The sequence below is a fragment of the Schistocerca nitens genome, chromosome 2, assembly GCF_023898315.1.
Source record: "Schistocerca nitens isolate TAMUIC-IGC-003100 chromosome 2, iqSchNite1.1, whole genome shotgun sequence".
Lineage (NCBI taxonomy): Eukaryota > Metazoa > Arthropoda > Insecta > Orthoptera > Acrididae > Schistocerca > Schistocerca nitens.
Genome location: NC_064615.1, coordinates 641547500 through 641561324, shown reverse-complemented (window position 1 = coordinate 641561324; position 13825 = coordinate 641547500). Strand labels below are relative to the sequence as shown.

General features: G+C 39.6%; 1 protein-coding gene across 1 annotated transcript in view; it reads right to left on the bottom strand.

Annotated features, from left to right (window-relative positions):
• The window catches only part of LOC126236756 (DNA-directed RNA polymerase, mitochondrial), a 295970-nt gene that overhangs the window by 85432 nt on the left and 196713 nt on the right, over positions 1-13825 (bottom strand). Inside the window, exons 15-17 of the mRNA XM_049946296.1 lie at positions 13493-13714; positions 13250-13411; positions 4335-4448 (exon numbers count right to left, since the gene is read on the bottom strand). Coding sequence (XP_049802253.1) covers positions 4335-4448; positions 13250-13411; positions 13493-13714 — 498 coding nt within the window. The remainder of the gene's footprint in view (positions 1-4334; positions 4449-13249; positions 13412-13492; positions 13715-13825) is intronic.

Sequence of the window (13825 nt, the reverse complement as noted above, 5' to 3'; positions counted from 1 at the left end):
AAATAATTTCCTTTGTTGATCTATCAATCACTCACCTGGCTATATGGCCCAATCACGTATACTTCATTCTCATTACAATAATAGTTATGTATATCACTGTAGTCCTTAGGAATTTTTACTCTAGTGATTCCCAGTGGGTATCTAACCAATGTTCACTGAGCACTCCTTTGCTTTTGAATGGTTTTGCATTAAAAGGGCGTGTCTCACTGCCATAAATTAAAACTGGTCATGCACACTGATCATAAACTTTTCATTTTAGGCACATCAGTGGTTCATTTTAAAAGTTATAGTTTGTTAACAAAAATTACTCCAGGTCACTTACTTCATCATGATGAAGTAAGTCTGCACTACACACAAAACATTACAGTGTCATCAGCAAAACAAAAGTGTTTTGGATAATATCTCATTAATTCAGATTCCTTCATTTTTCCAGTTTAAGCATCTGAAATCTTCCCCTAAGGTTACTGAGAATAGTTTTGGTGATATGAAATCTAATTGGCTGACTCTCTTTCAAATGTGAATTTCTGATTATTCTACTGAAGTCGAATAGTAGCTCTAGCAGTGACTTGTGTATTCTTCGGCATATAAACAATATAAGTTGAATCTGTGGCTTGTTTCTTAAGGGCTGCAACTATAGATTTTGTTGAAACTGAACCAAAAGCTCTTCTCAAAATCTGCAAATCACAGGTGAAGTGGTAATTCATACTTATTGCTTTGATATACGATTTTGTTTGTGGCTTACAAATAGTGAACTGGGCTATATCCGTTTTCTATGCTCGGGTTTTTTTCTTTGTCTGATTTCATGATGTAACCTACATAAAAGTTAGTTTTCTGAATAGGATTTAAATATCTGGGCTGCATCATTAATACGAAGGTACTCTGCCATAAGCAATTTGTAACTCACCCATTCCCTGTAACCTTCATGAATTGCAATCTTTTGTGGGGACGATTGGGGACAATCATCCCAACTGCAGTGACCTCACCCACCTGCTGAGTTACTAGTCACCAACCGGAAAGCAGTACAAAACAGAAGAAAGTAGCAACGCTCTATGCCCTTTTCAGAAAATTATTCTACAGGGAAGGGATTCATGTTAGCTGGTGACATGATGCAGTGTGCCATATGAGACATACTGCCTATTAAAATTTGAACAGCACAGATCATCATCTTGCCTTCACATCCAAAAATCACTCTTTGAGTAGACAAGGGTCTGGCTGGCAAAATGATAAAAAGCTATTCTTGAAATATAATCCACTGTAATATATTGATTAGTTTTTTCCTCTAATTACTTCCATTGAATTTTCACTGAATAGTGCTATAGTTTGCAGGTATTGCATGAGCTTCTGCAATTGTGTTTTCAGTGTGGATATCTGAGTACAACTCTCCCAAAACTAACTATTTCTCATTTTACTGGTACACCTTTTTTCCCCCTTAATATACAATTTTCCACGGTAATTCTAGTATTTGCACTCTCCGAGTGCTTTAGCATCTGTGTGATGTTGGAAACTCCGTGACATGCTTGTTATGATGTAAAATCTAACTATGGAAAATCCCTCACCATATATCGAGATGATGAGTCACAGACAGGCACAATAAAAAGTTTGTAAAACAACTACTGCAGGGAGATGCCAAATTTTCCTGGAATGAGGTGCTGAACAGATGTTTCCTTGTCCTTAAGGAGGCATTAACATCATCTCCAGTTCTAACATTGTATGACGAAATGTTGAGACAGAACTTCACATTGATGCTAGTCATTTTGGAAGAGGGGCAGCACATGCACAAATTCAGGAAAATGCTCAAAATGTTTCCAGAGTACTCTCCAAGTCCAAGATGAACTACTCTACAACCAAGAATGAGTGCCTTGCAGTTACTGGGCCATCAACAAGTTCTGACCACATTTATTTGGCAAGCCAATCACCATTGTGATAGACTAGCATTCTCTCTGTTGGCTGACTAGCCTGAAGGATTCATCGGATCGACTGGGAAGATAGGCACTGAGGCTTCAGGAGTAAAATGTCATGTGGTACACCAAAGTGGATAGATACACAAGGATGTCAACTGCCTTTCAAGGAATCCTTTAACAGAACACAGCAGTGGGAATGAAATCTCAGTTAATGCTGCATTAAACAATACTGCTACTGAACAGAAGATGGATCCAACATGGCTGAAGGTCGCAGGAGACTTGAAAAAGGAGAAACTGGCCAAAGAAAAACCCCAATTAATTAATAGAGCATTGTAGCACTAATAGTTTTAAAAATAAATTGAAATCATATCTTCTTTACAATTCCTTCTATACCATAGATGAATTCTTGAATAGGAATAAAAAAATTATAGGTTAACAGTTACCGTGAAACTGATCAATGGAACATGTAACTAACTGTATAAGTGGAACTATGGTCCAATGGGGCAGAAATGGAAGCTCAGCATCCCAGTGCATCTACGGCCAGCTATCCTGAAGTACTGTCATGATATTCCAACATCTGATCACCTGGTATTCATGAAGACTCAAGACAGAATCAGACGCAGGTCTCACTGGCCGAGTATCCACCAATCCATTAGACACTGTGTGAGCCATTGTAAGGAATCCTAATGATGAAAGTATGTAATGCAATTACCTCTGGGACATCTGGTTCCAATACTGCCCGCAGCAGTACTATTCCACCAAATTGGAACTGACCTCTTTGAAGACGACAAATGGGAATTGGTGTATAATAGTCTGCACTGATTACCTCACCCGCTATGCTGTCACTAAAGCTGTACTGACAGCCGAAGTTCCACAGACAAATGGGCTCACTGAATGATTTAATAAGACATAGACAGATATGCTCTCAGTGTATGCCGATGTTGAACAGAGAGGTTGGGATACAATACTGCCTGTTATGACATTCACGTACAACACAGAGAAGCAAGGCACTCCAGGTTTCACACAGACCTTTCTCCTCCAGGTTGTGAGGCTGAAATGACAATGGATACACTGTTCCCATTTCAACCAGAATATATTCAAGGATGGCTACATGTAGCACCTCGTCACCAGAAATGAAGAAGCAAGACAGCTGGCACACATATGGGCCCTGGATGCCCAGTAGAAGGATCAAGATTGTTACAATGCCAAACTCTGACCAGTAAGAAGGCTTGGTTTGGATTTTTATGAACTTAGACCAGTAAGGTAGAGCTCAGGAGATGTGGCTGAGGCTGTCAGAAAAGTTGCTACAGTGCTGCTTTGGGCCATACTGTATTCTTCACCCCTTGTCAGATGTCACATATTAAGTCGAGGATTCTGACCATCAAGAAGAAAAAAAAGTGCAGATGCGTTTTCTATGTCCTCTACATGAACCTCTACTGCAGTCCAGTGGTGCAGATCGACAATGGCAGCTTCAAGGAAACTGAAGAATCCCTGGACAACTTCAAAGCATTGACACAAGAGAATACCTTTGATGTTCATCACAGTGAAGAAGATGTATAAACATGATCAGAACACGAGGATCCATCAGTGCTATTTTACAGAGATCCATTGACAAGGTCCAGATCCAGGTGTTTTACTCAGATCCAATGAGAATTTCTGAAACTGTGGGTCACTGTTTCTTAAGGAGAGGGAGCAATGCTGTAAGCTATGGTATATGTAGTGTAGTGCTTTGCATTGCTGGTTGACTTACTGCAGGTTGCCAGTTCAAATCCAATCACTAGCAATTATTTGTTTCATGATGAACAAGACCACATTATCTGTATGACAAATATTTAATGATGGATCAGAAATGAATATTTATCATACAATGCCCACTATACAAAATTTGTTACAATTATTTGTTGTTTAGTATTTATTATTTCTTGAATATTCCTGAAATATTTTATGTTTGAGTATTCTAGAATATTTGGTATTTATATAAATACCAGCATTCAGGAATATTCAATGTTTGCATAAATAGCTGCACTCACTGTTGTGGCTGTACGTTGGTGTCAGTAAGAAGCATGCTTTTGGTTCTAAGAGTTTTACTTCACTGACAATCCTGCCTTCAGATTTGGACTTGATTGTGGTTTAAATGTGACAATATTGCTGAAGTGCTTGTCCAGCTTTGAAAGTTTCATAATGACTGTAATTTGGAGGAGACCCAACACCTTACATTGTAAATGAAAAGAAGTGTTTCACAAATTGCTTCCCTAAATTGAAGGGAAAATAGTTAAACATTAAGTTGAAACAAAGGTAAAAAAAAAAAAAAAAAAAAAAATGCAATAAATTATGTAGAATGATTTCTTATTAACCGTATTAGAAACTAAAGCTTCCTGAGAGTTATGCTCTGACGCATTAAAAATGAAAGAGAAAAAACATGAGTTAACTCACAGTTAGAGGATAATCAGCCGAATCCAGAACTTCAGGCATCATTTCATTTGCAAACTGAAGACGTTCATCAAGCGAATTTTTTTTCTTTAGTGCCGTCAAGTTCACTAAATGGATCTGTTAAAATAATATATTTCTTTAAATATCTATCAGTAATGCTTTCCTTAAATAAATATTACCAAATTACTAAAACATAATGCAAGTGATGATTTAGACACATTTTTAAACAAAACACAAAATCCATCAATTGGCTTAAATATTACATAGTTCTGATTAAAATGTTTGTAGAAATATAGCATTTTAATTACTTTTGCGAATTCCCACATCAAATGTAATCAATAAGAAATGTAGAAACACGTAGTATAATGCTACATTTTTTACAGCTGACTGTGAACAAGATGTACAAACTACTATCACATAAGTTAACATAGTATAATGTACTTGTCAAAATGAATAGTGAATGCCTCTAAATCAATATCATGTTTTCATGGCGCATTAACAGGATACATTAAAAGCAATACACCTCAAGAAGATTGAAAACAGTACATCCAGATAGAACAAAGGTACAAACATGAAACTTTGCAAATAAATACAGAGATATCCAATTACAAATGTTCCAAGTTTGGTGCCAATGCGCATGCCCACAGACCCTGCAGGGTGGCTGCAATTGGGCAGGAGATCCTATTTAAGCAGCGCATAGTGGATGAGTCATACACACGACAATCACACTCTGACTTGAGGAGGATGTTAGTAGACGCAGAATGCCAGGTAGTAGTTTTAGACAACATTTCTCACAGTTAAGCCTGATTGAGTGAAGCCTAACCATCGGCATGAAAACCACAGCCTGGTCAACACCCCATGTGGCTTATCAGGTCAATTGTTCTGAGTGTTCCGTCACACGTCGTTCAGAGCAGTGGACATGAGATGGCACCCAAGTGTGCCATACCAGGGCTGGAGTGAACGGGAAGATGACAAGGCGAGAAGATCGAAGGAACATTCCAAATGCCTTGTGGATGTTAATTTGCAATCCAGAACCTCTTGTCATGTACTTCCAATAACACCAGAACATTGGCGACTCCATCTGCAATGGTGCCAAGACCGAATGACTGCCGCTGATTGGCAAAATGTGGTGTTTAGTGATGAATCCTGATTTGTTTTGTGGATGGATGATAATCACCTATGGGTGTGGAGGTACAGTTCCACCCATGCTGCCACATGCCACACTGCCTGCACAGCTGTCTGTGGCATCATAAGCAGTTCCCTACAATTGTGGTACATGGAATCTTAAAGGGCTAGCAATATGTTGGCGTCATCTCCAACTCCATGTGGGACATTTTCTACGTGGTCTACCAGAGGCGCCTTTCCCGCAAGATAATGCTTGTTCACATACAGCTCTAGTTGCTCAAGACTTTCTATGTCATATTCTGTCTCTTCCATGGCTGGCCTGTTCATCAGACTTGTCCCCCATAGAGCCCGTACGGGACCAACTGAAACTCCACATGCTGCTGTGTCATTCTGTACATGATTTGGAGGTGGCTGTTCAAGACTGTGCCTCAGGACGACATCAGACATCTAACCACCTTGATGCTGGACTGTGTTGTGGTATATATTACAGCAAAACTTGGTCCAACACATTATTGATGTTGCACTGTATTTGTCTACTTGTACTCACTGTATTTGTTCGCATGTCTTGATTATGGTATCAAGTGAATCTCTCAGCTGTATTGTTATGTCTATTAAATTTCATTTCAATCCAATGATCCCCTCTTGGTGTACTATTTTAAATGTTCCAGCGTGTACTTTGCTGTGAACAGAGGAGGAATTATGCACGGAGCAGGAATACACTGTGCCCTTAACAAATGTATTTAAATTATTGATACTGGGCAATTGTTCCAGACATCAGACTGTGTTACCTAACTCTGTAAACATGCCAAGGTGGCACTGATGACTATGATTCATGTAATTTCAACAAAGTTATATTGTGGGCCTGTGGGAATCTGGGTGGCCTCTCAAAAGATATGATCACTGTGATAGATTTTAGTAGTCAGCTATGTATCAATGTTGGTTTTGGCAATCCAAAGAAGGTGCTTGTGTTTTGCATCCTATTTTCAACTGATAATGGCTTACAACTGATGCCATAACAGTCACGTCAAATGACTAGTCATCACTGATTGCATGAAATCATATGCTGGAAGGTGGATTACAAACATGGCTGCCAATCAGCTGGCTTCCTTTCACATTTCATCAATGTGCAGCCTAGGTTGACGTTGTAACAAAAGACAACTGGAGGCATTACAAATGACATCATTTGCAAGTATGGTACCATTACGATGGCAGTGACTATTAGATCATACCAGGCCTCACATTATGGGGTAAATCAAAGAGTGAGAAGCTATATCCTACGATTATCCTACACTTCTAGTGTTCATTGAAGAGGGACTAAGCTGTGCAGGACATATGAACATCATTATCATTTTGTCATTTCATTGTCAGAGAGATGTGTTCTTCCAGCACGACAATGCTCATCCACAGAATTCATGCACTTCCCAGTGTTATCTCTAACACATTTATTTTTTCCTTGTGCAGCACGATCACCAACCATGTTCCCCACTGAGCAAAAGTTGGATATGATGGGACAGTGTATGGTTCAGTTCACATTACTGGGAAAAATTCCTTAACCATCTGGAAAAACAAATTGTAACAGAGTAACAACTGAATTGATATCACTTACCACGGACCAAGAGACTCAAACTTCAGATTCATATTTCAAAGGTTTGTATACAAAATACTGCATCATTATTTGTTAGTTTCCATTATTACATTGTTTGGCACCCAAAATGTTGATTCACATATCACGGGTATCAGTAAGCGTCCATATCAGGGTCAAAAAAATAAAAGTACTTTAGCTGATCATCTGCTACTATACACAATAATAAGTAATGTGTATTGAAATCAATGGATTACAGTCGACACCTGAACATCTCTTATGTCCCTTAACAAAAAACATACAGACTGGCTGGATAAACAGTACCAGAAAAGAAAAACGAGTGTCGTACACAATGTGAATGTCAAAATGGCTTCATATTTTGAAGTCTTACTAAGCTGCCATCAAAAGGTGATCTAATGTACTTAGATGCAATCACATGTCTCCTCTTTATATACCAATCCAGTTACCTTCACTCCTGGACCACGTCATGGGATACACCACACCACCAGTGTGCGACGGCAGATGTTCTGCCTGGTCTCTTGCTCATTGGCAGCCAACAGCAGGGAGCATATTGGCACAGAGATCATAAGAATTCAGTGAGACAACGCCCACAAAACTGATGTATCTGTTGTACCACAAGATCCAGTTTCGTGAAAGACAGATTTTCATATCCTCGGTGCTGTATCAATAGGAAGAGGCCTGAGCCACAATTTTTTTTCTTGTACTGCATCATTTATTTATATGCAATTACATACTTCGAAACAGCTGACTTGTTGGGATGGACTAGTGTGGTGGGAGTACTTACTCATCCAATTTCTCTTACACTGTTACTACTGTTTGGACAATGTATTTCTTCCTGCATTTATGCGATGCAATATACTCCTCGTTTCCATATTTTGATGTTGTGCCAAGGAGCGTTTGTGATTTGGTGGAGGAGCAAAAAATACACTTGAAATTATTCTTCTCAATATTCGGTCAATTCTTCTGGACACTGGACCAACGTAAAGTAGGGGGGCTATAAAACTATGGTAGTGGCTCTTTCTGTGGTGACTCATTTATTCACTGCAACAACCAAGGACCAAAAGCGAGCCTTATCTGATAATTACAGTACGAGCTATTCTTGAACAGAGTTCCATGATGCGGTAACTTACGTTAGAGACTTCCTTGGTCAGGAAGTCAGTGTAGCTAACAAGATATGTAGTTTAATCTCCATAATCATAATATAGCACAGGAGAATATATTCATTTGCATCAAAAAATGTGGGAAATAGCTTTTGTGTCAACAATGCAGTAGTATACACGTGGCAACTGGTGCATCACACTAGTCTCACTTCTCTTCGACTTCTCGTCTGAACTTTCATCGACTGCTGTCTTGGTCAGGCACATTCTTGGTTTGATGTTATAATCACTCTCTATAGCAAACTGATTGGGAATTTTCATAGGAAAGTTGCTTAGTGGCACATGAGATGGAATTGTGGAGTCACACTTCCTAAAGAATCAACTGAGAACAGCTGTGAGGTATATTTGCCATGTCACAGTTAGGAGACAGCAGGTACTTGACCATGATTTTCATCAGTATGCCTTTCTTGGGTACCTTTCTGAAGGCATATAATCTCAGTGAAATCATGCTATGATGTTAAAGAGTATTAATGTTAATGCAAAAGAACTTGTGGATGTGCTGTCACCGCATATATCTGGGAGTGGATTGATGGCATTTCCTACACCAAGGCTTTTGCTTGATGTAACATCTTAATAGTATAAAAGAAGTTTTTCGACTACGCAAGCTAAGAAGACACACAGACTGAGCGAGGTGGCGCAGTGGTTAGCACACTGAACTCTCATTCAAGAGGACGATGGTTCAAATCCCCATCTGGCCATCCAGATAAAGGTTCTTTGTGATTTCCCTCAATTGCTCTCAGCAAATGCCGGTATGGTTCCTTTGAAAAGGGCACAGTTAATTTCCTTCCCCATCCTTTTATAAACCGAGCTTCTGCTCTGTGTCTAATGACCTCGCTGTGGATGGGACATGAAACTTTAATCTCCCATCCTCCTCCCTACTGAGACACTCAGTTCGCAGGCAATGAATATAAGATTTTGTTTATATTTTTATGGCAAAGACTCGTAGAGTTACCACAGTTGAGGGTGACTATGGCTTACAGGCAATACTGATGATAGTTTTTTGTCCGTTGCATTTCGAGTACAGACAACAACCTACAAGAAGATTTTGATCAATTTTACAAGATGAGTTTTCAGAAAGATAGTGGCTCTTCTTGAAAGCCCTGTACTACCTGAGAATATAATTAAAGGACTTCGACCTCATGGCTTGGTTTCACTAAGATTATATGGTCTCCTGAAGATACATAATGATGGAATCCTGCTGAACCATAGTCGGCAACCTGGTGTCTCCTAAGACCTGGCAAAATACATTGTGATGTTTTCATTCCAGCTGCTGGGAAATGTGATCATCATATATGGCACTACAACTGACTTCACAAAACATTTTCAAGAATTACAAATCTTGAACAGAGACATTATACTCAATTTTGACACTGTGTGACTTTCCACTAACGTGCACGTGGCAGACTCTCCAGTTCATCACCCAGGAGTTTAATATGCCCATGAATGAACTCTTCAAAGATATACTTACATCTACTTATTTTCTCTTCGGTGGAGAATGCATGAAGAAACTGATGGTGTGGTTACGTGCAGCTCTTTGTCACTTGTGGTTACCATTATCTTCATGGAGCACTCTAAGCAGCTGTTCTAAACTTGTCAATAAAGCCAACCTATTTCTTCATGTATACAAACAAAATACCACTGTGGTGTGTTGGTATGGGCAAGTGGAGTTCTGTAACATTTTAGATCATCTTAACTCTGTACATCCGAAGATCATGTACAAAGAGCCCTTGTTCTTTTCAACCGAAAAAGCCTACAACATGAGTTCCATTGGAAAACTGTGTTTCATGGAAAATGGGTACAGTAATCAACAAATAAGACAAGCTTCTGCTACAAACAGCAATGGCAAATTGATGAGTTGTGACAGGAGGAACCATTTGTTAGAAAGCAATATGTGTAGGAAAATGATTATGTATTGAGCTTTGGTGCAGATTTTAACACTATCAGAATTTTAAAAACAAGTCTTTATTGGTAGCAATTTTTAACGAGCAGCAGTATGCTGGGTGCTAAATGGCATACACTGTCTCACAAATACGGAAGGAAGAAAGTTATTCCTTTTTGCCAATAATTCATTTGGTTACATGCAGCACACACACATTATAAATCAAGAAACATCTGCAAAAGTGTGCTCGAGGCTTTCACTTAGAACTGGCTGAAACTAATAACTTGGAGGTGTGCACCATAATGGAATTATTAAAAATTTTCTGCAACCTAAAAACTTTGAAAATATTCTCACACAGATAGAAGGACATCCATGAGAGAAGGAGAGGGGGTGGGGGTGGGGGTGGGGGAGGGGGAGAGGGAGATGATGAAACTGCATGACAAAATTCAGATGAAATCCTTTAAATAGATGTTCCCTTTCTTTTGGGAAACCAACTAAATGATGTAATTCTGTCAAAAATGTTTGCAATACCTAGTGGTATGTAATGTAAATTGTAAACAATAATGACATGTTTCTGAGGCTCTGGAGCACTGCATTGGAGTGATAAAAGTACCTCCTAGTCACCTTTGGGCAATGATGAATTCTGGAAAGGACATCAACACGTGTTAGCGGATGACCCCAGCAGAGCATTGACATGACAGCATTTTGAGAATATCACACACTGTGACAATAATCTGTAAGACGGGCTCCCACCTTCCAAGGCACAAAAGTCATCTCTTGTTCTCTTATACATTGACATCAACATATATACTCCACAATGAACCATATGATGTACAGTACCATGTAACACTATTAGTCATTTACTCTCCTGGGTCAGTCACAAATGGGGCAAGAGAAAACCGAGTCTGCATCCTCCATATGTGCTGTAATTTCTCTTAGCTTATCTTCGTGGCCCTTGTATGAAATGTATGCTGGCGGCAGTTGAATCATTCCACAGTCAACTTCAAAGCTGATTCTCTAAATTTCCTTTATATTGTCATCATCTGCAATTGCCATGGTTTTCACATGGTCAGTGTTGGATACTATGCCCTGAGAAGATTTTGTCCAGTGTGCCAGTTAACTAAAAAGTTACTTGTGCGGATGTGATTGGCCTCTTCGATAACAAAGTCCCAGAAGGAGGAAACAGCAGTAAGGTTCTTTGTGTTTTTGTAAGCCATCAACTATCCTGTAGCTGTGCAGTGCAGTTAGTGGATTTTTCAGTTGCCCTGCCCATAACAGGATCTATGAGGTCACATAAACATTTTCATTGTTTAATCTTTCTTAAGTGTTCTATAAATCATTAACACATCACTGCCAATGTAGGGCAAGATGACAGGCCTATTTAGACAATCTGATTCTTTTGAATGCTTCCTTGTTCACTCAAGCAGGCCAAAAAGCACATTGCACCTCTTGCTCAAACAATACATTCTGATGGAAAGTTTTCCATAGGTAACTAAATACTTCTTGTAAACATTTCATATCAGAGTTAGCTCAAAAAAGAAGGTAGTAAGGCTAAAGTTCTGACATTCTGTCAACAACATCATCAGTAGAGAGAGCGCACAAGATCATACAGAAACAGGATGGAGAAGAAACTCAACTGTGTCTGGGTCGAAGGGCTCATCCAAAGATTCACTGTAATCAGTTTACAGAAATCATGGAGAACTTACACCTAAATATCTACATGATGGTTTGAACCCCACCCCTGAAATTAGGTCCAGTACTTTAACTGCCTTGTCTATGATGACTCGAGTTCAATGTGTAAGTACTCTCACAAGTCCACTGTGTTAGGATGGGTAGTTATAGCTTGTTGCGAAGACGCTGGCTTCCAATAAACTACATAAGCTATCACCTTGTCTACACATTGCTACATTTTCCTCCACCTCATGATAAACTGAATCCATTCACAGTCAGTATCAAAATATCATAAATTTTCAGCAAAGCCATCTGTCACAATGTCTGAGAGCACCAGGAAAATTAATTACACAGGTGAGCTTCTAACAAATATAATGAAATATACACATCAAAAAGAGTTTTGCATCATCCCAGTTCCCAAAACTCCTGAAGACAGACATTGACGTGGATACTGTATCACAGACACAGTCCCTTTGACTGTTCGGAGATGTCACTAAACCTGTCCAAAGATGTAAAAAACCATGCATGAGCAGTGCCTATTAGATGGAGGGGGTCCGACAGCCGATCAGTTCTAGTCGTTCCACCCGATCAGTTCCAGTCGTTCCACCAGGAAGGAGGTACACAACTCGTGTTGTCTATAGTTCAACCATGCCTAGATGGTCAATTCAATACCGTGGTTCAATCACGTCTGCATTGTTACTTCATGCCAGGAAGGGCTCTCAACAACAGAAGTGTCCAGGTGTCCCGGGTTGAACCAAAGCGATGTTGTTCGGACATGGAGGAGAGAGACAGAGAGACAGGAACTGTCAATGACATGCCTCGCTCAGGCCGCCCAAAGGCAACTACTGCATTGGATGACCACTACCTATGGATTATGGCTCAGAGGAACCCTGACAGCAACGCCACCATGCTGAATAATGTTTTTTATGCAGTCATAGGATGTCGTGTTACCACTCAAACTGTGCGCAATGGGCCGCATGATGCGCAACTACACTCCAGACGTCCATGGCGAGGCCCATCTTTGCAACCGTGATGCCATGCAGAGTGGTACAGATGGGCCCAACAACATGCCAAATGGACTGCTCAGATTCTCTTCACTGCTGAGTGTTGCATATGCCTTCAACCAGACAATTGTCGGAGACGTGTTTGGAGGCGCCTTAGACACACTTTCCAGCGAGTGCAGCAAGGTGGAGGTTCCAGCTGTTTTGGGGTGGCATTATGTGGGGTGATGTATGCCGCTGGTGGTCAGTAAAACATGCAATGTGTGGTTTTCATGAGCAATAAAAGGAGTGGAAATGATGTTTATGTTGATCTCTATTCCAATTTTCTGTACAGGTTCTGGAGCTCTCGCAACCGAGGTGATGCAAAACTTTTTTTGATGTGTGTACATTATGTTTTAAATGTGAGGAATATGCACAAAATCATTATTCTTTGAAATAGTTGGACTTCAGCAATGTTAAAATAAAATATTATTACAACTCACTTTCAGCCACTTTAATCCATGTGGTCCCAATGGTTGTCCCTTGGCAAACTGTAGCAGCGATCTAGCCATATCCGATCCCAAGTGATTTAAATGTGGAGGACATGGGTACACTCTTCCACGGAAATCCATATTATGTGGTAACCAGAAGATTTTATCACAAAACTGAAAAATGCATTTTTTGAAAATCTTCTACATGCAACATACAATAAAATATTGCCATTTTCCAAATGTCTTTGTTCTTACATGATTTGCAAGGGACAGTCTGTACAAGGCATCACACCACAGGCTGTACATTTCTGCTTTCTGTCGGCGCAGTAACATACGTTTCCGATACACTTCATACCTCTCAACTTTTGTCATCTCTGGTGTTACAGCATCTGGTGTAGGGCAAGCTGAAGGAGGCAGTGGTATATCAAGCTTCTTTGAGCCACCATTGTTGAAAACGTTGATCACTACATCCAGAATCTTGGGTGCAAAATTAAAAAAAAAAAAAAGCAGTAGTGTTAATTTTCACAAACTGTACAATAAAATATGGGAAGGTTAATTAAAATAGAAATTTAATAAAAACACAAACTG